The 24,437-nt window shown below is 36.9% G+C and overlaps 1 protein-coding gene across 1 annotated transcript in view; it reads left to right on the forward strand.

Annotated features, from left to right (window-relative positions):
* Positions 1–24,437, forward strand: part of SOX6 (SRY (sex determining region Y)-box 6) — a 66,043-nt gene that overhangs the window by 39,537 nt on the left and 2,069 nt on the right. Inside the window, exons 6-7 of the mRNA XM_010295368.1 lie at positions 15,334–15,567; positions 18,060–18,276. Of these exons, the coding sequence (XP_010293670.1) occupies positions 15,334–15,567; positions 18,060–18,276 (451 nt within the window). The remainder of the gene's footprint in view (positions 1–15,333; positions 15,568–18,059; positions 18,277–24,437) is intronic.

Consider the following 24,437-nt stretch of genomic DNA (forward strand, 5'->3'; position numbering starts at 1 on the left):
TGAGGAAGGAGTGGTGTGACAGATTTATTCCTGAGCCAAGCACTCCAAATTTAGTCCCACTGCTGGCCATAAACTGGGGGGAAGTGCAGTTTGGGCTGCATCCTGATCCTCCAACTGATCTAGACCAAGGGGACTATGGAAGTGGAGTTCCACTCCCTGCCTACCTGCACACCTGTGTTTCCAAAGGAAGCTAAAGTATGCAGAGGCATGGTACATATCTGCCTCATCCCAGCAGGCAGCCGAGATAGACCAAATCTGGGAAGTGCTCCTGGTTCCCATAGCTTTGCCAGAGCCTTTAAGGTTCAAGTAATTTGTTATAAGAAATATCAGCAGACTTCTGTGTTTTATGGAATGCCTTTGTAATAGTATCTAGCAATGATTTCTCTCTACTTCTTATATCTTTTCTGTAACACATGGCAATGATCAGAGTTTGACAGGATCAGAGTCATGTTTTCCTTTAATTTTAGGAGTGCTTGCGGTACTGGGTCATTGATCAGAAGCTGAAGCTACATGTATATTTTTTTGAATCATGAATTATAAGACAACTCTTGAAATTCTTTAAGTTTAGCTCTATGCAATTATAAGACAGATATGAAAGGATACTGGAGAATGACTTTTAAGATTTAACTTGTTGTCCTTGCCCGGTGTGTGAAACCTTTTTTAAGATTAATAGTAACTAGGTATATTCCAGAGATGACCTAGCATATGAAGTCATATTCAAAGCTTGTGTTACTCATAATGACCTAACTGTGATCTGAATGGAGGCCTGAAAATCATGAAGAGTTTTATATTAAATATTACATTAACCAGCATCTCTGTTACTTCCTTAGCCACCAGCAGGACTGGGCTAACTATATTAAATATCATGCTCAGACTGTATTCAAAAACAGTGCCACTGACTGTGACACGATTGATGAATAATCCAGAGCTATTAGACTTATATCATTACCTGGAAATCCCAGTTGTCATGTTAAAATATATGATACATTTGTAGCTAGCAAAATTCAAAAACATGATTTGAGAGCATCATAAATGTTCAGTGACTGGTATGCAAAATTATAAACAACAGCCAATTATAGAACTAAACAAGGATTTCTTTTTTCTCCAAACCTCATAATTTTAGAGGAAACATCATTCTTTCTGTAGGCGGCTTCATAATTTTGAACATTTGAGAATGTCAGTACTGAAATACAACTAGCTAGCATGGACACAACACGATAGCTTTGAATCTAGCTATAGCTAAAACCCCTTTTTGAACATGACTGACATACTTCAACTGAAAAGAGTATATAGATTATAGTCAGGAGCCATAGGTGAGCCCTGTTTAAATTCCTGTTGGGGGAATCTAAAGTATTTAGTTCTTAGTTATGTGACAATATTGAGTGATCTGAATAGGTTTTTTTGGTTCAAGTTATAAAAAAGATATTCCTTTCACAGATGCTCACTTTTGGTGATCATGCTGCTTTTTTGGATGGTATAATGTGCTGTATGTTTATGTATCTTGTGCTTGTATAATGTGCTTTATGTTTATGGATCTTTCTGTTTTTGTGGTTGTGGTCAAATGCTTTGGAAATTTGTAGGAAGTATGTTAAGGTTTTGGTTTTTAGTAGATAGAAATCTGCATAATAGACCTAACATTTCTGTAGACAATTACTGATTCTACCTTAGCTCAGGTTGCACTGTGGTTTCCTTCAGCAGTCATAGTCAGGGATTCAAATTCCATCAAGACCTGATCTTCGTTTCTGCCAAAGAATTGGATCTGTTAAAATATAGTTTTCTTGATTGGATCCTGGGCTCAGGGCAAAAACATCTGAATGTTATATTTTTGCCACTGCCTCACTGTGTTATTTTGTAAAGAGAAATAACTTCTCTGTGTCCTGTTTTCCCAAGTGAAAAATCAGATTCATTGTGAAGCTAAACTCATTTTTATAAAGCAAATGGAAACAGATGAAAACGCCATATTAGTACTTAACATTTAGTTCCATGTTAATTTGTTAATATATTAGAATCAGGGGCTTGTGAGTTAAATATTTGGCCTCACAATTTGCCATTTGGGACAACATACACAAAGACCTTTTCTTCTAAGTCATATTTTGAACCTAGTGTCCTACTATGATGGAGTGACTACAAACATGGACAAGGGAAGAGCTATGGACGTCATCTATCTGGACTTCTATAGTTGACATAGTCCCCTACAACATCCTTCTCTCTCAACTGGAGAAATATGAATTTGATGGGTGGACTATTTGGTGGATGAGGAATTGGTTGGATGGCCGCATCCAGAGGGTAGTGATCAATGGCTCAGTGTCCAGATGGAGATCGGTGACAAGCGGTGTCCCTCAGGGGTCCGCTTTGGGACCAGTACCATTTAATATGTTCATCAATGACATAGCGGGATCGAGTGCACCCTCAGCAAGTCTGCAAACAACACCAAGCTGAAGTGGTGTGTTTGACACGCCTGAAGGACAGGATGTCATCCAGAGGGACCTGGAGAAGCTCATGGAATGGCCCGTGTGAACCTCATGAGGTTCAACAAGGCCAAGTGCAGGGTCCTGCACCTGGGACGGGGCAACCCTCAATATCAGTACAGGCCGGGGAATGAAGGGATTGAGAGCAGCCCTGCCGAGAAGGACTTGGGGGTACTGGTGGATGAAAAGCTGGACATGAGCTGGCAATGTGTGCTTACAGCCCAGAAGGCCAACCATATCCTGGGCTGCATCAGAAGAAGCGTGGCCAGCAGGTCAAGAGAGGTGATTCTGTCCCTCTACTCTGCTCTGGTGAGACCCCACCTGGAGTCCTGCATCCAGCTCTGGAGCCCTCAGCACAGAAAAGGCTTGGACCTGTTGGAGTGTGTCCAGAGGAGGGCCACAAAAATGCTCAGGGAACTGGAACACCTCTCCTGTGAGGACAGACTGAGAGAGTTGGGGTTGTTTATCCTGGAGAAGAGAAGGCTCTGGGGAGACCTTATAGCAGCCTTTCAGTACTTAAAGGGGGCTTATAAGAAAGATGGGGACACACATTTTAGTAGGGACTATAGAGATAGGACAAGGGGTAACAGTTTTAAACTAGAAGAGGATAGATTTAGGCGAGACATGAGGAAGAAATGTTTCACAATGAAGGTGGTGAAACACTGGCACATGTTAACCTGAGAGGTGATAGATGCCCCATCCCTGGAAACATTCAAGGTCAGGTTGGACGGGGCTCTGAGCAACCTGATGTGGTTGACGATGTCCCTGCTCATTGTGGGGGGGTTGGACTAGATGACCTTTAAAGGTCCCTTCCAACTGAAACTATTCTATAATTCTATGTTTTCATTTGTTCTATTTCTCATGTGGTAGTTCTCTTTGATTCTGTAAACTTTGTGTTTAGCACTTGCTGCTTCTTCCTTTGACACTACTACCAGTGTGTGTTAAGCAGGGACCATAGTTCTAAGGATAGGTACATGCCTGCTATTTTAGATAAAAAAATCTGTCTGTCCACTTTCAGATCTGTCTGTCCACTTTATCTGTATCTATGTATTTACTTTATTCTTGTATTAGACTATTACTTTCCTAAGTCTCCCAAAGGATAACCTTTAGTATGAAATCTAGATATTGAGTCAGACATTAAGAAGGTATCTTTGAGTCCTGGGCATGGGATTGGTATCAGCCCATCTTCTTAAATTCATTGACTTAGTGCCTGTGTCCTCCCTTTCGCTGCCTGTTGTCTATTACTTTACTTACAAATGTAAGCTCCTTGGTTTAAAGGTTGTGGTTTTCTTTATACCAAGCTACCATTTGAGACTATATAGGTTTAAGTCTTATCTGTTTGATCATGGTATCTTTGACCATCACCCAAGTAGACTGAATGCAAGCCAGTTGTGGACTGCGAGTTGCATAATCATTGGTAATAGGCTGGTTCCAGTAGTAAGCCCTAGCTTTATCTTATTAATTCCAGTTCAAATAAAGACTGGTTTTGGTCTGAGCTTGATTTTGGACCTGAACCCAAGCTTGAAGGAGCACAAGCTCACCTTTGCTTTTAAAAGAACATATTTCTATACAGCAGCAAGCTTGAGAACCCAGTTCTGCAGCATTTCAGATGGTGTATTTGCTGACCAACTTATAAAGTCAATGAATTGCTCAATATTTGCAGCAGTTAACAGCAGTCTGTCTTTTTATGTCCATAAAATTAGCACTTCCCATTCATATTTGACTTCACCGAGGCAGGTATGTTGTAGTACAATGAGAGATTCTACCTTCCCAAAAGCATGGGAAATTGAAGTGCGGAGAAAGAAATAAATGGTGTTAGGCATCATCATGGATTTAACCAATTGCTAGAACATGGTGAACAATGAGTGGTTGCAACAGCAGCAGCAGCAGTGAGTGTGGAATTGTGTGGAGGAGAGGAATGAGCTAACTGGGAAAGACAGGGAGTCTTTGCAATGTAGAAAATAGTTTCTTGGCCATGTGTGGAGAAACATAAGAAAAAGGAGCTACAAAGGGAGGACAAGGTTGTTATCTAAGGGTGAGGAGAAACTGCCACTTTGTCCAGCTTCAAATTTCTGTCCATATGTCAAAGCTTCGTTTTCTCCCTCCCTGGTGATGGAGCAGGCATCATGACAAGTGCCTGGGTTTTGAAAATCTATTAAGTAAAAAGCAGATCAATGCTTCCTTAAAGGAGCCCCTCTACCATATACTCAAATCATCAACGTTCTCATATATGCCCACTAGTAAATTATTGCTAATACAAAAGGGTGACACAGTTCCTTATTAACTTTAAAAAAGGTTGACTTTGAGCAGTGGAAGAGGTAGGTGAAAAGGAACCATATATTTGCAGGCAGATCAATCTTGGCAGGCTGCCAACACAATCCAAACCTGTGAGGTAACTTGTTTAACACCCTCCTATGCAGAGGTGTAAACAGCAGGTAGTACATGCATGACAAAGCATCACCTACTTTTGTGACAGTGCTTCATAAATACTGGAGGAAAGAATGCCTCTCCACGCAAGTATTTGTCGCACATAAATATTTGTAATAGTTGCTATGGCAGTTGAGAGGAGAAAGATGAAAATCAGAAAACCGTGAAAGCTGTCTGAAAACAAAGAACTGTTTCCAGAGAGAATACAGTAAGCTCAAGTACTGGAATATTTATTCCCCTGAATTCTTGTTGTAGGTCTTCGATTAAAAAATATCCCATAAATGTATCTTTATTATTTAAAGATAAAATAACTTATTATTGTGTTCAGTTTTGGGCCCCTCACTACAAGAAGGATGTTGAGGTGCTGGAGCGTGTCCAGAGAAGGGCAACAAAGCTGGTGAGGAGTCTGGAGCACAAGTCTTATGAGGAGCGACTGAGGGAACTGGGGTTGTTTAGTCTGGAGGAGGCTGAGAGGAGACCTTATCGCTCTCTACAACCACCTGAAAGGGGGTTGTGGCGATGAGGGTGTTGGTCTCTTCTCCCAAGTAACTAGCGATAGGACAAGAGGAAATGGCCTCAAGTTGCGCCAGGGGAGGTTTAGATTGGATATTAGGAGAAATTTCTTCACTGAGAGGGTGGTCAGGCATTGGAACAGGCTGCCCAGGGAGGTGGTGGAGTCGCCATCTCTGGAAGTGTTCAAAAAACGTGTGGATGTGGCACTTCATGACATGGTTTAGGGGACATGGTGGCGCTGGATTAATGGTTGGACTTGATGATCTTGAAGGTCCTTTCCAACCTTAGTGATTCTGTGATTCTGTGATTCTGTGATTATCTTGGTTAATTAGACCAAATGCTAAAAGGTGGCCTTCATGAATTGTGGTTGCCATTTTTGACACCCATTAATCTATTTGATTGTGCCTGATACTTGAGTGATATGCTTAAATTTTTCATAAATCTCATAACAGATCAGGAATCCGGGATAAAGTACTTAGGCACAGTATTTCAGTTGTGTTGGATAGGATTCAGCACCTCAGCCCTAGAGTAACTCAACACCTGCAAACAGGATAGGAATAAAACCTTCTGTCTTTAAGAACGAAAGCGTCACTTTTCTGATGGCAATCACTTTATGAATCTTCTTGTTGCCAGCATCCCCATAACATTTTATAGGGGGAACTCCCACTTTGAGTACTGAAAACTCTGAGCTGGGGGTGTGTGGGCTGATCTTCCCATGGCATTGAAACTTATTCCTTTCAAGACAATAATATTTAAAACATAGTATGCTTCTCACTTTCAGAATAATAAATCTGGATGTCCTCCACAGGTGTTAGCTATTGATTTTCATCTGTCTTAGGTATTTTTTTCCTACTGCTAAATATGAGGCTTTCTTGTTTGCTGTTTCCATGCTACAGTAATTGAGTCTTATAGAATAGTACCTTTATTTAAACAAATTCTAGTTAGAATTTCTGATGTTGTACAACCAACCACTGTTACAATGGCCTGAGTTTTACATAGAGGTGCCTATTAGCACAGTCATGGTTAAGGGCTTGTCACAATTTCCATTATATAGTGAAACATTGTTTTCAGGAATTTAGAACAAGGCTGTAAAAAGTAACTGTGGGCTGCAGTTCTACACAGAAAATTTTGCCCATGAGAAAATTATTGTCACAAATGCTGAAAGCATCAGTCAGTTTGCTTAGCTATTTTTAAATGGAGTCAGTGAAAAATGTTTAAAACATTTTTTCACATTCATGTACAGCCACCACAGGTGTAAAACACCTCAGGGTCCTGATTCTTAGCTCTGCACATGTCTTTGTATTGCTCCAATACTGCAAGAGGAGATTGAAACTGCCTAAAATAGTGTAAAAGTTCCAGGCACAGCTGAATTTTCAGCTGACAGAGAAAGCCACGATTCTATCATACTGCATGGAGGAGGGAGGAATCTTGTCCTTCTTCCTTACATCATTGAGCACAGGGAGTGGAGCAGAAATATGAATATATTAAGGAAAGAACAACATATATTCTGGTGAAGCATAAGCAATTCATACAGATTCAGGCAAGTCCTCCTCTTTGTACAACTGTCTGTTTTTCTAAGTTTATACTGCTCACCATTTTCTCCTTCAGGAACCTCAGTATCTCAGCAATAGAAAGTGTTTAAGAGCACCTGCCTTTCTTCCACATACATATGCCAAGTATCTAAGCAAGTGTTTCGTGCAGAACGTAGTAGCAAGAGGACAATATTTTCTTAATTTGTACTTTGATTTAATTTTACAGAATCAATGGTCCAAAATGTGTGTGAGGTGGGTATTACAGTATCTCCACAGCTTCTGCAAATATTAAATGATTATGTTTTCAATTTGGGAGGGATATTTTCACAGGAAGTGCAGTATTTCAAAAAAGAGTAATTTGTAAATTTTCACATAAGCCCCTATTTCATGACAAATGCCCCATTTTTAATCCAAACCAGGTAAATGTGGCAACATATTTGGACATGCCATTGTCCTTTTTGTAAAAACATCTTTCTGGCTTCACTCATAAATCCCAAATGCACAGGTGCACCATATTTGAAAAATTAACCTTAAGAGTTTTTCTTACCATTTATTATTACTTGTTAACTTTCAGCTTCTGTTATCACGCTGCTTTTGCTTCTCTCCATTCGTGATATATTATTTACTAATTAGAGTATTAATTATTATAATAGCAGCATCCCATGTGAAAGGCAAGAAGAAATGGCATATGTGTGTCCTAAGCCTAGGTCCTTGCCATCTAATTACTGATGTGATATGGCAAGTGAGAACAGCAAACGCTGGTTGGAAGGAATTAGTTATATTGATACAAAGAATCATGTTGCATATGCTAGAAGGTGACAAATTCAACTGAATGCAGGAAACAGGCCACTAAAGCAGTGATGCCAACGCACGTTAAAACCTTTTACAAAGTATTCTGCATGTCATTAATATCACATAATTTGAGGGAGATTCTTTTGTAAACCTCTCTCCTGTTGTTAAACATCATTCCCTTTCATAAACCACATTGTACTTAAGCTTTTAAAAATCATTATTTTGCCTAACAGGAGCAAGCAAAGTTGTTCATTAACGATGTTCAGCCACACCTTGAACAATGCATCCATCAAATAGGAAGTCAGGCTGCCTTTTTTCACTGTGGTGAATTCCTATCTGTCATTTCTCTATCTTAAAACAAAAAAAGCATTGACTGAAATATGAATGGATCATGTCCTATAGTCCTTGTTCAGGCAGGAGATTTTTTTTTTTTTAAACTGCTAGGGATGACTGAAGACTGCAGAATTAATCCCTTTGTTTTAATTCAGTATCATGTTTCCTGGATGTTCTAGGTCACACTGTCATATCAGGAGAAATTTGGAATTATGTAACATCTCCACTGGCAATAAAGCTGTTAGTCTTATGGAAACATTTTTATGTTAAACAGATTAGTTCATTCCTCTTTGTATTTGACTTTGAATATGATTAATATAGTAACAATAATTGCTTAGCTGTTAACACAACAGTTTTTCTGAAAAAAAAGGCAACAGTTTGCAGTATTGGTAGATCTTGTCAGACACCTAACAATAATTATTAGTAATACTTCTCTTGGGCTGGGGTGTTTTGTCCATGGTTTTCCTTTCTGTGGGCCTCTAGGTTCCTCATTTGAGTATGAAATGAAATATCAAAGGGAAACAACATCAGCATTCATGGGAATGTTGATTGTAGTTAGACCTGATGACTGGCACTCCCCTACTTCTGGTGTCATTATTGAGGCTGAACAACTTTCAACTTAAATATATTTCACATTTTTTCTACCAATAATATCTATGTCAGAATGGGATTGTTAGCATTTAATTAATTATCTGTGAAGGGTCTTGAAGTCTGCAAGTGGCACATCATTGAAAAGTCTTATGACACTTATATACCTCCCTAAATTTGTAGTAGCGGCTGCTTCTTCATCCCATTTTCTATCTAGATGTTTCATGGCTCTTCACAGAACAACTTCTCATGCTCTTATATTACAGCACAAATCAGACTATGTAGGCCATGGAGGGCTTAAGTCAGACCTTAAGCACTAATTAATTCAGTTAATATTCCATGTAATTTAAAAGATTATTGTATTATTTTAGCTGTATTCCATGCCAAATTTCCATGAGGGTTAATTTTGCCATAAAATGTGGTCAAGAAATCTAAACTGTTTGTGTAAGCCATCAAGAAAGTAGTTGCATTTAGCAGTTTTAATTCATTTAAATAATGTAGAGTTGTGCATGGCTGGCTGTGGGGCATGGATGTGCTAATAGCTTATTTAGAAATACTGTTTCAGTATTTAATATGACCCAACTAACAATTCAGCTTTAAACACTGGTGAGTGAACTGCTACCACTGATAGAGCTGAGACTAGTTGATTTGATTTCATGCATAGAAGATATTTCACTATTAATTTTGTCTCTAGACTTTCAAATGGGCAAAGATGTATATGCAGGTTGTGAGAATGGCTGTGAAAACTGGTGCTGTGTTTAATTGAGATTAAGAATTTTGCTTGCATATCTAAAACAAATGTACTAAAAAAGTAAACTCACTGCCACCAAAACTAAAAACAAGTCACTTCGGAAAATATATGCTGATATATAACTGGCTAGAATTTCTTTCATTTTGCAAAGCCACGAGCCACATGCATCAGCTCACCACAAAGTCATTAGGTCTTTTTAAACTCAGATGAAAAACATTAACAAATACCACAAAAGGCTTTAGTATGGCCCCTTTGTTCATTCACATATGGCAGTTTATAACTCCTGCACCACTTGGGTCGTGTGTTTGTTTAAGCTGCCTCCATCAGGCCAGCCCTGAAAGAACAAAAGACATCTTGAGCGATCTTAAGCAGGAAATGGGCTAATCTAAACATGGCTTGTGACACTATAAGTAGAATAGAAAGGGGAGGGATTGATTAGTCATTAATGTCCAATTGACTCCATATGGATGTTGCAATAATAAGGCCTTTTTCAGTGCAGTAGCGGAGTTATTGAATTAGAGGTTTATGTTTCCTCAGAGCTGAGTTTAGGGAATTCCCTTTTGGTTCTTCTTGTTGATGTTTTAAAGAGAATGGAGTCTCTCAACAGGAAAAATAGAAGCCTTATCATAACCGAGTGTTGCATGGATGTAGCTAACCTGTGCCACCGTATATTCCCACCTCTTAGTATTTACTTAGCACATTTCAGAACCCTGTGCAGGTGAAATATTTTAGAGCCCATTTAAATATTCTGGTATTTCATGAATCACTCATGTCTTTCTCAGTTTCCCCCCCCTTTTCATTCACTGACATGCAGCCTGTAAGAAATGTTTGGCCCTCAAATCCGAGCTGAATAATATTTGTTTAGCATTTGGAATGAAAGCAGCTTGACAAACAGACACTTCCCTGCAGAACATTTGTGCCACTGTGTAACTACAGGCATCCCCATCGCAAGCTAGTCATGTTTCCAAGTGGGTGTTAGTTTTGCCTAGTGATGACAAGACATGCTAGTAATAACAATAGTTCATGAGATACCCATTTATTTTGCCTCTCTTGCTGGTAATAAAGAATGAGAAAGTCTTCTGAATGTGGATGAAGAAGTGAGGGGCAGGCAAGGGGCAAAACAGATAAATGTTACACCAACACTGCGACAAGTCACTTAAATTTTTTGTAACTTTCTCCAAAATTAAACATTGAACTTAATAACACCAAATAAATTATTATTCTTGTACTCTAAACTTTCCAAACCTTCTTTTGTCATTCTGTTCTTTCCAGATTTGCATTTTTCTGTTTGATTTGAAATATTGCTATATCTTTCATAAAGGCTGCATTTGTCTGTCCACAGATTAAGAGCAGGAAGGGGGACTGCCAAGCCAGTTTTTCATGCTCCCTGTTTTTATGGCATCTCCGTGTTTATGAGTAACACATCTCTAGTAGTAAAAGAGTGACTCCTGTTTGCATTTTCATTAGGTTCTGGTCTCTGCAATGCAAGCCTCTAGCAGTGCTAGTTGTATTGCCACAGAGAGGGCCAGATATTTTGCGGGTCACAATCAGTTTTTTCCAAAGTAGACAAAAATGGCATCTCAGCTTAATAAATAACTGATGATAGGAGCTTTACTACTAGCCAGTCAATTTTACACCAGAAATCTAGAAAGATTGTCTTTATTTCTATATAGGAGATATATATCCTATCTTAGTATATGTCTATGGAAGATGGTATGCAGTATATTCTCCAGAGTAGCCAAAGATTCATTATGTGGGGGCAGTTAAAGGAAATGTATCACTTCAAACATGAATCAATGGCCAGAGTGTGAAGAGTAATTAAGGAATAACAGAGTGACTGATGAAAAAATCTTTCTTTTTGCTGTCACCTCTTTTCTCTTTCTTTCCTCATCTTTTCTCAACCTTTTTTTGCTCCTTTCTGTCATGTTTATTATTGTTTGCATTCTGCATTCTGGTAACATGTATAGGCCCAGTCTGATTTGTTGTGGTAGATGTATAAAATGGAAGGTAAAACCACATCTTGTTAAAGACAATAAGATTAACCCTAATATGGCCAAGATTTCAGGGAACATGCTAAGAGATGGTGCCTGTCCTAAAATTCTTGTCATTATAAAAGGTGAGAAATTCAGATAAAGGCAGGAATAAAAAAATGAACAATGTAAAAATTGTTACTGTATGTGTCTTAACATTTAATGAATGAGAAAATATTTATCTTTCCTTCTTTTCTCTTTCTAAAGAACAGGGATTCTTCTTCCCCTGCACTGTCATTAGAGAGCAACCAGTCTCTTTCGGAACAAAAATATTGTTTAAAATTACTTTAATGAAGGTGTAACATTTTTAGATTCATTCTGTGGTGTTCTTTGACCCAGTATTGTCCTAGAGTCTAGTCTAGAATCCAGCTTCCACAGAAGAGTTGCCTGCCATATATCCACAAAAAGTTATGATTCTCTTCTAACCTGCTTTTAGTTTGAAATCATCAAAGTCAACACAAGTTGAGCAAATGCAAAGCATCTAGGAAGTGAGGCAGTCTACACCCTCAAAAGCTAAAAGTGTCACTTCGAGGACAGCCCTAGCCTTTACGCCGAAGTGTAGACTTCTTTGCCAACTAACCCATTAGGGCAGCCAAATTTTACTGCTTTTGCAATATTTTTTAATTCTGACCAACCTCTTAATTCTGAAAATCAAAACCTCCTCCTGCAATTGCAGTATGAACAGTAACTAACGGATAGAGCATTAGTTGCCATAGAGAGACAATTACCAACTTCCTCCTCTGTTCTCACCCTTCATTAGTAGTACATTTTTATTTTATCTGTTATTTTGGGTTTATTATTTATTAGACTTCCCTGAAAATATTTTCAGAAAGAAATAAAACACCTACTTCTTTGCAGTTGTATGTATCTCAAAAAATTTCAGGCGTCTCTTTTAGCCTCTGTCAAGTACTAGAATTATCACAATAAGAAAAAAAAAACATACTATGTAAAACCTGTTGAAATTGTTTATATAGGGCACAATACTGTCTAAATAGCTGATTGACAGGATGGAGTACCCAAGAACAACCACTTTGAAAGCTTGTTCTTATATGTTTTTGCTTGTAAGAGCTCACTGAGGGTATGTGCTGTTCATATCATTAGCACTTCATTTCTAAGCTAAAAAGGTACTGAGACTTTCTGGCTCCCCACGTAGAATCACATGCTAACAGAAGTATTTTCTTGTAATGCTTTATATACTGAATAGAAACATGTAGTTCTGAGATAGTTAGAAGAACATGGAGATTATATTACTTTAGTTATTTGCAGAAATTCATTTTGCAGATGCTTTTGTGATGGCCTATAGGTCAACTTGCAAATATTTCCCCCAGAGATCAAGCACAAAGAACATCAGCTTTTTGGCTGCTTTTTTAAATCCTTCAAGTATGTACTTGCTTAAAGCAGATACAGCCAGAGTTTCTTGGCCTTCTTGGGATGGTTGTAATTTATTACTCTAAGTAAGAATTGTTTTCTAACATAACCTTTCTTTAAAAATAGATTGTTTATGGTGGGTTTTTTTCTTCTTTTTTATTTTTTTATTCTATCTAAATTATATCCAGATTAATAAGGCAGCCTATAATCTTGATACTAGTAAAAGTACTCTTTGCATTAGGATTGAAATGTCAGGCCAAAATTGTGTTAGAAAGACAAACTCCCTAGCCATAGTGAGTAAGTACCTTTGGGAAAGTGAAGATGGAAAATCATCATAAGGATTCAAATATGTCTTCTTTCCTTCACTGTGAGTAGAGTAGCTGAATAACAAATGACAACTTTTGCATCAATAATAGCTTATATTTTTAATTTGTCACCAACTTCCTAGTTGCCCACACACCACTTACACATTTTATAGTCTAATTTTAAAAGATGGAACAACCATTACATTATATATTTGATTTTTCTCAAATTGTATAGCCATTTGTCTCAATGAAAGTTTCAGTGTTGATTTACTATGTTTGTCACTTATCATAGTTTCACAATAAACACATCCTCTCTCAAAAGATGGTATCTCAGATTTGCATGTTCCAAGCCTTCTGACAACAATGGACCAAGCCTCATTAACCATACAGACTCCTAAATTGGTCTTACATGCAGGTCGCTCAGCAAAACTACTGTTCCTTTTTGCAATAAAAAGCTGACCGCAGCTGCAGCCTCCTGTAAATGCTGAACACCTGTAGCATAGTACTTAACTTAGAATAGTATTAAAATAGTTTTGCATCTCACATTTGCCACAAACCTGTCTTCTTTTATGTGCATGCATGTTAGTATACAAATTGCCAAATTGGTGTCAGTTGTAAAGTAATGGCATTGGAGGCATCATAAATTACCATGGTGATCCTCAGGAGAAGACACTGCCGTATATGAATGAGTGTTTTGCTCTCAGGGTAATGTATGTCTTCATCTGGCCCAGTAGTCAGCATATTGCCCTGTGTTGATGGATATAGTCAGCTTGAAACTACACTACATTTCACTGCACAATAAACATGGCTGTCAACACCATATAAAGCAAAATCAATTTATCCTGCATGGTCAGTGCGTTTTAAATGAAATTAATGTACTGTGGACCTGGTGGCAAAAAGGTAGCGTATTAGTTATGCATCCTCCATTTTAGGATTTTTTTCATGTAAATGTCTTTCCTATATAGAATTTTTAAAATGGTATATCTAACATATAGTGTTTTCACACTAAATTAGGGAACTTAGTTTTTGCACGATTGAAAACTTGTGAGTCTGTCACTGGAATCAGTACACCTGCAGTGTTTTACTTAGTGTAAAGAACTAATCTTATAATTTTTGGCAAATACATCTGTGTCAGGAGCTCTAATAGTTTACAAAAAAGGAGGCTTATTTACCGTGCTAATTTGTTGTCAAGTACCTTGTTTCTTCCACGGATTGAATTATATGAACAATTTGATGAGGCCTAAGACTAAATATGTCACTCTCCCACTGTAAAGATTTTTTGCCTTTCTTTTATAGGTGAGGTATAACCCTAAAATCATACGTTATAGTCACAATTGTGGAAGTTTTTCTGGTAAAAGCATGCCTTATCTAGGCTCGGTTATCTCTTTCTCCTATATTAACAACTAGTTCTACACCTTGTACTCAGCTCTGTGAACTCTAAAACCTCATGAAGCTTTGCTGTTTGTGGTCAAGAAGCAGGGTTGGATGCATTAAAAAAAACAGTTAAGGTTAGCATGTACAAGTTGAATTGATGGTGGGTAATGACAGGACACTGGGGGACATTAAAGCACAACAGCCGTGGAGAAGCTGGAGTGCTTGTCTCCCATTCCAGAAGCTCCAGGGTGCGGTGCGTGTACCTGTTGAAGGCAGACAGTTTTATTACCTATATGTGATCGAATGCTCCAAGACACATCTAAAATTCAACTAAAGCAGATGTGACTTTAAAATGGTCAGCTCCGAATATAATCGGATCCATGCAACTAGCAGCATGTACCTGGTGTACTATATAATTTATTTTATGAAATGTTTGGCATGTGTTTCACTGCTCAAGCATCAAAGTCACTGTAAATTACTTGTGTGAACAGGTCTACAACAGTTCGGATTCTCAAGTGTAACTTTTATGTGAGTTTTGTTGAGCATTCAGAACATGTATGCTATCTTAAAGTCCCCAGTGGAAACTTTTTCAAATCTCCATACCTTAACCGGAGAAATAACAGTGCAATTTTTGTCCTCACTCAGATGTTGATGCCTTCAGCTGGGCAAGCCTGATCAATTACACTGAAATCAGCGGATATCCTTTCTCTCTTTCTCTCTCTCTCATAGATCTGGCAGCAAAGAGAGAGAGAGAAAAAGAGAATGAGGCTAAAATAAACACTGAAAACACTTGCGTAATCCACGTAATAATGTTTCGCATCCATCTTGTTTCTTCCTGCCCTGACATTACAGGGAGTAAAGCAATGAATGGCTCTGCAGCTAAACTACAGCAGTATTATTGTTGGCCAACAGGAGGTGCCACTGTGGCCGAAGCCCGAGTCTACCGGGATTCGCGGGGCCGAGCCAGTAGCGAACCGCACATCAAACGACCAATGAATGCTTTCATGGTTTGGGCAAAGGATGAGCGCCGAAAAATTCTTCAAGCCTTCCCTGACATGCACAACTCCAACATTAGCAAAATCCTAGGTAAGTGCAAGACAATGAACAAATCATGACTGTGACTGAACCAAAACTGAGGGAAGCTTAGAAGGCTCTGCTATAGTAGTGGCAATTGGCTGGGGTTAGTTATTTTTGGAGCTGTGGAAAGATGAGGTTATTTATATTGGTGACAGAGGCTAGTTACTTCCTTCTTGGATATGCAACTTGCCTAATTTTAGGACATATTTTGTTTGGGAGATGTTAACTGAAATTGGAATTACTGAAAATTATACAAATGAAGACTCATGGGTTGTTTCCATTTTCATTCCCTTCCTTTTCCCTTTCTGCCCCTTCCCTAATGCTTTCTATTTTCAATAGCAGAGTCACCACATGCTTTAACAACTTAGCAACGTTCAAAAGGCATGTTTTGTGAAATCTGTTGCAAGAGTGTATCCCGATAAAAGATCTAATTGCAAGATCCCATTAGAAATCACCTGAACTACAAATCACCCAAATGAAAAATAGTACTTCCTGGAGTAATTCCTGGGAAAAAAATAATGAAGTACAAAATCAGAATCAAAGGTTTATGTCAGACAGTACAGTGTCAAAGAAAGAAACCTGGCACAGTTCAAAAGACATGTACATGCTTGCATGCAAAATGATATTTGATTCAAAATGTTACAGTGTTCAAAAGGCTTAGGAAGCACTAGCATCATACAATTAAAATACTGCTTAGTTAAAAGACACCATAGTTAATATTTAATTTGTATAGATTGAGATGATCAGGGAATATACCATGGATTATATTTTGCCACTGTGCAAATAAATTGGCTCATTTTTGAGAAATTTTGATCTGCTTTTTAAGACCCCTCCAGAGAATTAGAAACATACGTGAGAATGAGTGGTGAAATGTTAAAACCTATATTTGCTTTCTGAGTCTTTGAAGTGAAAGACAGATTCCAAATGTAACTCGTAATAAATAAAAGTAAAAATCAAGTTTCCTCTGTAATCATTTTATTGTAAACTTTGAATTCAAATACATTCTTAATGAAGTTTGTTGCATGTTAGTTCAATCAGGGGCAAGAATACATAGAAATAAATATTACTTTGTCCTAAAACTTCCAAAATCTTACTTAGTAGTTCTCATATTTTTGTCTACCGTATAAGTAAGTTATATGAATAGCCTTTCAGTTTTGTATAAAACCTGCACTGTTTCAGTGTTGGCAGCTGTAGGGAATCTATATTATTTGTGTGCATTCTATGAAAAAACTATTAGGAGCATAGTAACTGTATTCATTAAAATGTAAACTTCCAGCATAAATGTTTCAGAAGTGCCAGCAATTGAGTGTTTGTTAACCATGGAATTAACCTGTCAGTATCTGCTCTGCCACAAATAAGTCTATGTCCATATAATATCTGAGCAACTTTTCCAGGACAATGAGAAAAGAGACTGAAATATTAGAACTGACACAGAGTATTGCTGGCTACGGATAATATTTATACAACTTTTCCATTTGTTGGTGTATGAAAAATCTTGGTAAAAGAATAGCTTCCACCCACGTTTACCACAGCTGTAATCGTTTTATTCATCTGAAAGACACCAAAAAGCTATTTTCTGCGTTTCTTATCCCCTGGAAAAAAAAAAAAAAAATCCCATTCAAGCGTTTAGATAGCTCCTTATAAACAATACAAGAAATCTGAATACTTTTTCCTCTTCCTGTGTACACTGTCTTAATTTTTTAACTTTTTTATTGGTACAGCTTTCAATGAGTTTACAGTACCTGAAGTGGTGTATAAAGTTACAACATGCTTTCTGTTTTTCTTCTTTTTTAAAATGTAAGTTTGTTAAATGTAACTTTCTCAGTGCAGTTCTGTGCATTTACTACATCTGGATGGAAGATAATATGCATAATAGGATTTAAAATATGGTAAGGTGCCTATATTATGCCAAGCTTATATCAGAAGACTAGTAAATATAAGACATCCAGACAAGCAAGGGATTTTTATAATTTTCTTGAATCTATAAGGTTTTGATAATTTTTTCCTGCTACATAGTAAGGTGTTAATATCTGTTAGTAGGAATGTATAAACCAAATCCTCATAAAACTATCAAAAAAGCATGTATTCCTAGGCAATGTGTTAAGCTTTTAACAGTAAAAGTATGGTTGTAGACCTTACTTAACCATAACACTGTGCATAGTGTTGCAAAGGTATGGAATTATTCACAGATTAATGCTCATATTGTAAAAACTTAAATAGTCATGTTTTGCAGCATGAGGCTGAGAATTTGAGAAGTTACTATTGATTTTAAGTGCACCTATTTAATGGAGAATTACATATGTTTGGTCTGCAGCAATATCTGAAAGTCAAGGTTCTTTTAAGGTGTCTCAGGTTATGCATCTCAATATATGTGCTGGCTGATATAAATTTAACTAACTTATTTAAAATTTGTTTATTATGGCAAGAAGGCATGTTGAAATGTGTATCAGTAAAGCTAAACGTGCTTTACTTAAGCACTCACTGATGTTTTGTGTTAATAGGGTCTCGCTGGAAGTCCATGTCAAATCAAGAGAAACAACCTTATTATGAAGAGCAGGCACGGCTAAGTAAAATACACCTAGAAAAGTACCCTAATTACAAATACAAACCTCGACCAAAACGTACCTGCATTGTTGATGGAAAGAAACTGCGTATTGGTGAATACAAACAACTGATGAGGTCTCGAAGACAGGAGATGAGGCAGTTTTTTACCGTAGGGTGAGTACTATTGTTGTAATTGTTTTCAAAGATAGAGCACGCTGTTTGAAAACAAATAGACTTATCTGTTTAAGTCACTGACTAACGTAATTTAGAAGGTAAGGATTTGAACCTGTAAAACCTTATTAAAAACATAAGATATATCATGGAATATAGAGCTATCAGCTTGCCACTGAATGCTGATTATGAAACTGATTGTGGAATTCTTTAAAGGCAAAAGAAGTTGTTTCCCATTAGCCTGAAAGGTTTGAATCATGTCTTTTGTGAGTTATTAGTAAGCTAATCCATTCTGGGTTAGCAATGACTCCAGGATCATTTACTAAATTAAGACAAGAACAAAGAGAAAAATACAAAAGATTATTCCAGTGCAGAATAAGGAGTCAGGAGAGGGGGAAAAGGGAAAAGGGACAGGAGTAATAGCAGTTACATTAGGAACACACAGGAGTGAACATCATAGAATGAGGCTATTAGGAATTTTGTTATATGTAGAACAGTGGAAAAAATATTTTTTAAAAATAAATGTTTTAGGAAGAGTCTTTCAAGTAGTGCATGGATAGACTGGGTAGATTTACAACTCGGAATATATGGCTCAAAAAGACCTGGGTACAATTTTAAAAACACTGTGTGTTTTTTAACAGTATTTCCTCTATTCTTCAGCAGAGAAGGCAGCACTATGCAAGATCTACAGGCTAAAGATAACAAAAGTACAGTGAAACAACTGCACCATAACTGATTTCTCTCTCCTGTTTTTTTATGAATTAATCTGTGATGCTCAGTGCTCTAACACAATGTTTCTGGTAGTTTACAAAGAGTCTAGAAGCTATCTCAAGTGCCAGCCTTTCCAAATTCACAATGTTCTGCTTATTTCTCTAATCACAATAGTCTCCTTTTGTTGGATACTTCACTACCAGATAATTGACCTTGACGTCGATTATGTGCCCTCATTTTTGGCTTGGGATGCAGAACTCCTGTTGCAGTCAATTATTTTGTGGTACAGCCTGCAACCATGTGGGCTCTTTTTTTCAATCAGTAAACAGAAGTGTTTTTGATATCTTGAAACAACCTCGCAGTCTATAGTTTTGACATTGTTTTTTATTTTTCAATCTAAGGGAAATTGTTTACTAATAGGCTTCCATCAAAATTGTACATAGAATTCTAAATAGAAATCTGAATTTATACAGCATATCACAAATTATATTCAGATTGAGGGAATGAAACTCTAGCTTATGTCTTCCAAGGCAGATTGACAGACCAAATCACATCTAGACAAGAAATGCAGAAGAAATGCCAAAACAGCAGTCTGAACAATTTGAGAATTGTTTGCTAATTCAAAACAGTATTAAGCAGTAGCATTTTACACATTGGAAGTGGAGGTTAAAAATGGAGGTGAATATGGAGGATGGATTTAAGAAACCTCTAAAAGTGCCTACTTAAAGAGTGATATTGTGATTTAAAAAAATAATGAAAACTATTTAAAATTAAACTGCTGGTGCAACCTAAATGTAACATCTTTCTCATATATCAAACAGTATCATCAGAAAGACCATGAGAATGTCATAATTTTCTTGAAAGAATTGCTTCTAATTCATATTTATGCTACGTCCACTTCATGCAATACTTCCCTGTTGAAGAAATTTTAAAGTAAGAGTAAATTACCTTTGCACACTTACGTAATGATGCAGTGAACTTTACCAGAAACAATGACTTTTAGTTATGCAAGTGATGAAAGAGGATATAAACTCTAATGGATGTGTTCAGTAAAGGTGAAACAAGATCCATGTTGGAGCTCAATATGAATATAAATTTTGATATGGAGGAAACACAGCCTGTGATTTAAAAAAAATATTTCATCCTTTTCTGTGACTTCCCATTGTTGCCCCAAATGCACCTTTTCCCTAAGGAAAAAATTATAACAAAATTATTGGAAGAGATCAAGCAAAAAGGTGAAAAAACCAGACCAGGACAGCTTTTTGAACTGAAACATAAAACATGGCATTATTTATTTCAGCAGAATAGTTTACTGAGTAATAAAAAGCAACACTTCATCCAAATCAGATTATAATTAAGTGAAACACAGTAATTGAGCCCATCAACTTCTTAAACTTACTCTTCCTTGTGTTTAACATAAATATCACATGAAGTATCAGCTGGAACAGTTTTCCTAGCTACCTTGTACACCCATCATTTTTCCACTGTTTTTATGGAACAAACAGTATAAACCGTCATTCAGAACTGTAGACGTGGGAGTTGAGATGCAGTTTCCTTTTCAGAAACAAATAGGAGACAAATGTGGGGTTTAGGATTCAATAAACTCTATGTTTACAGTAAATATTTCAGTGTAAGATAGAGAACAAAAGTACAAAATAGACTCCAATGAAATCTGCTAAATGCTTCATACTGCTTAAAGTCCTGCTGGTTTTGTGTTTGGGTTTTGTTTTTTTTTTTTAAAGAACATACCGATGAAGTTAGGAATGGGTATGCCAAAATGGCAAAAAATTATCATCACAGAATAAGAAGATAAATAGGAGATGTGTAATGAGAAAGATAGACCTTCAAAACAGATGGCTAGAGGAAAGTATAAATAGCAAGAAAAATCATATTCTTTCAGATCTGTGCTTGGTATTCTCTTATACCAAATGTACATTTATGGCTTAAGCAATCCAGAAGGGGCTAGTTCCCATCAGATGCCCTTGGGTGAGCCATTGGCTAGCACAGAATAATCCTTCCATGTGTACATGTTACAACTTTTTTTTTTTAGTTACAACTAAAACACCCACCACCACAAACATAGGAAGAGTTTTACACTGCTTATACTTTTAAGATGCAAAAAGCTCACACCGCTTACTTCAGTGAGCTGCATTCTTTGTTAAACATTGGTAAGATGCGCAGAAGTTGTTTAGAGAATCTCAATAGACAAACTAGCCAGGCTTTAAAATAAAATAGAGAAATAAGCTACTGAATGGCCAGGTCCTGTTCTGATTTTTGAAGAAAAGCTTCCAAAGAACTGAATGAGAGTGAAGATTTCTGGGAATAAACTGGGCAGGAAATTCATGTTTAGTGATGAATGTTATATATGTGATAGACCAGAAGAAAAATCTAGGAACTAGCAAGTATTTTAAAGAACAGAGTGGAACTTAAAATGTGTGTAGGCCTTCTGTTGCATCCCTGCATGAATGAGTTTTGTCCAAATAAGGCAGATAGATAATAGACAGAAATAATTTAACCTTTAATGCAGAGTATATTAAAAATTTCCTGTTTATAACCTAGTGGAAGCCAGCTATGTCTTTAAAATAATTGAGTTATTTTAATAATACAATTATTAATGGGAAGTTGTGAATGATAATTTCAGCGTAAATTAATCCCTGAACAGACTTCAAGTGATTTACAATTTCTCTCCAACAGTACTTTTTTTTGTAATGCATAAATAAATGTGAACTAACAAATGGATCATATATAAGCCATAAATTCAGACATTTTAAGTTAAGAGTCTGTCTTTTGTTGCCTTGTCTGACAAAAATAATTCAATTCTCAGTCATTTTTACAGTCTAATACACTCTAAATACAAGTATATGATATATACATTTCTCTGCAAAATGATGTAAGCAGTAACTTTTTGTGTGTTTTACCAGTGTAAGATGTTTAGAATAAAGCCTTTATAGTGTTTATAACTACTGCACACACATAGTCTGAATGTTGCTAGACTACGGTTTTGAATAAGGCTGTAATATTATACTCCTGTAGCTTGAACTTAAAGTAAGTACACAATGGGTGCTTTTGTGAGATTTACTGTTATTTCATTCCTTATGGGAATGTAAGTTTCAGGGGTGTGTAGCATATAAGCATTTTCCTTAATGCAATCGATTTTGCTTCAGTCATTTAAAGAGCTGTCAGAAAACAGTTGGGAAGGGATCAGAAAAGAATGGTGGTTTGCCAATTTAAATGTTTAGCTAGTTTTGCAAAAGTCAAAAGTGGAATGTTCTCCAGGAAAATCCTGAGAATATTAATTCCGCAAACTTGTGAGCAGGTCAATTGGTCTAAGAATTTTCATATTACCTCCTTTTTTTATATTTACCTAACTATTTTGGGCCAAATCTTTGGCCCCAGACTGGACAGACATGTTAGCAATGCTGGCAGAGCAGAGAGGCAAGTGATCTGTACTAATTGGCCACATAAGGATTTCTTGGGCAAAGAGGAGATGGTGGAGACAGGAGTGGTTTGAAGCTGGGGTACATATCCATCCGTCACCGTTCTTCAGAGATCTGAAGAGACAGGAAGATTTATGTTGGGTTCTGGAAATCTTAACCAGGCAGAAAACATCCTTGCTTTAACCATAACTGAGATGAATTGTAACCTGTAGCTTGCAGTAAAGCATGTTTTTATCTCCTCACTCCAAGGTCCTATGATAGGCAAAACTCTAGCTAGATAGAAGGATTAAACATGTAGAATTTAATGTTATAAAAAATAACATTAACAAGAATGCCTTTAGCAACTACAGATAAATGAAACTATATTGTCCAGAGTCATAGGTTAGAAATTCCAACCCTTCCTTTCAGGTACAATGGTTAGAATTTAAATAAATACTCTGACTTCTTCCCCCCTCCCATAAAATTTAACTACTTAGAAAATGATAACACTCTTCTCCAGTAACAAATGCCATCCCTATAGTTTGTGATATCTCAAAATAAGGCTTTCTGGGATGTAATCAGCAACTTGAGCAGAGTTTACAGTGACAACCTGATCAGTTCTAAATAACAACAGGGCTCATGTGAGAGGTGTCCAGTTACTGGGGGTGTGTGGGTGCCCACATTTAAGTGCTAGCAAATTTTTGCTAGCAAATGGGTAGCAATTTGAGACACTTCCCATTTAGGTGGTACAGTTACCACATGTTTACAGTTCCACACTGAGATATAGGTAATTTAAAACACACAGTTATTACCCACCCAGAAGCAGGCATGCACACCATGTCTGATTTTTGATTAACATGTAAAAAAAAAGCTGCGTTTATGAATGACAAATTCAGTAAGCCTTTAACTTTCCTGTTATACCAATCAAATTCTTTACCAGTTAGATTAATTCTACAGTTTGCCATGTATTTGGTACATTCTCAAGTAAAAGGTAGCTCTGTAAATTCTGCTTCATTATGCTCAGATGACTCACTCCCTTTATACTTTCAAATGGGTGGTACTTGGACAAACATACACTGTCACACTGAAATATGGATATGCAAAAGAGTTTTGCTGACTTGATAAACATTTGGAAGAGTATCTGAATTTCTTCACTTAGTCTGTCCTTTAGGGCTTATCACTGAGAACCATCATTTTATCAAGACACCACTGTCTTAAACAGATTTTTTTCCTTCTTGCTGCTTATAAAACGGCAATTTGCTTCTAAAAAATGCAAACTTTTTTTGGGGGAGAGGTGGATATTAAGATTCTGATCCTTACTGTCATCTATAACACAAGAGCAGCTTGCACTCAATCTTCTTTGGGTATATTCTGCGACTCTTATTAGAAGAGTTGTAAAAACAACTTTACTCAAAACATCTTTTGGCATTAATATTGTGGTGTTCTATGATGAATGATTGGGAATGCTTTGTTGTGTGAATTTATTTGTTCTAAGAAATATTGGGAAAATATTATAATCAGCAGTCGTTAGATGGGCAGATTAGAGAGAATTAAGTGTCTATGGCCTGTTGACAACTACGTAGAATTTTGCTGTGACCACGTATGTGTTTATTTTTCCTTTGCTTTGTGGAACCAGTCATTGATGTGAACATTTTCTGTGTCTAAAAGTTGTGGAGGACGTACATGTGAGCTTTTAACAGTAATAGTTTATACTCCAGACAATACGCAATCCTAAAACAGAAATGTTCCCATGTGAGGTAGGTGTTCAACTTTATGGATAAAGTATTGAAAGATGTTTGCAGAAAATCACTAGGAAGCAAATACATTGGCTGAAAATTGTTTTCACAGAACATTTATCAGACCATTTAAAAAGTGAAAATTTAGTGAAAAATCCCTAGCTGTTTGTAAATCATCTGCAAATCATCATTTGCAAAAAGGAGTATAATGACTGTGTCAAATGAATTACTGCGATGTTTTTGCTCACTGCTAGCCAGGTGTACCATACTTGTACAACAGATGTTTGAATTTCTCAAGCTG

The sequence above is a fragment of the Phaethon lepturus genome, unplaced genomic scaffold, assembly GCF_000687285.1.
Source record: "Phaethon lepturus isolate BGI_N335 unplaced genomic scaffold, ASM68728v1 scaffold24999, whole genome shotgun sequence".
NCBI classification, from domain to species: domain Eukaryota; kingdom Metazoa; phylum Chordata; class Aves; order Phaethontiformes; family Phaethontidae; genus Phaethon; species Phaethon lepturus.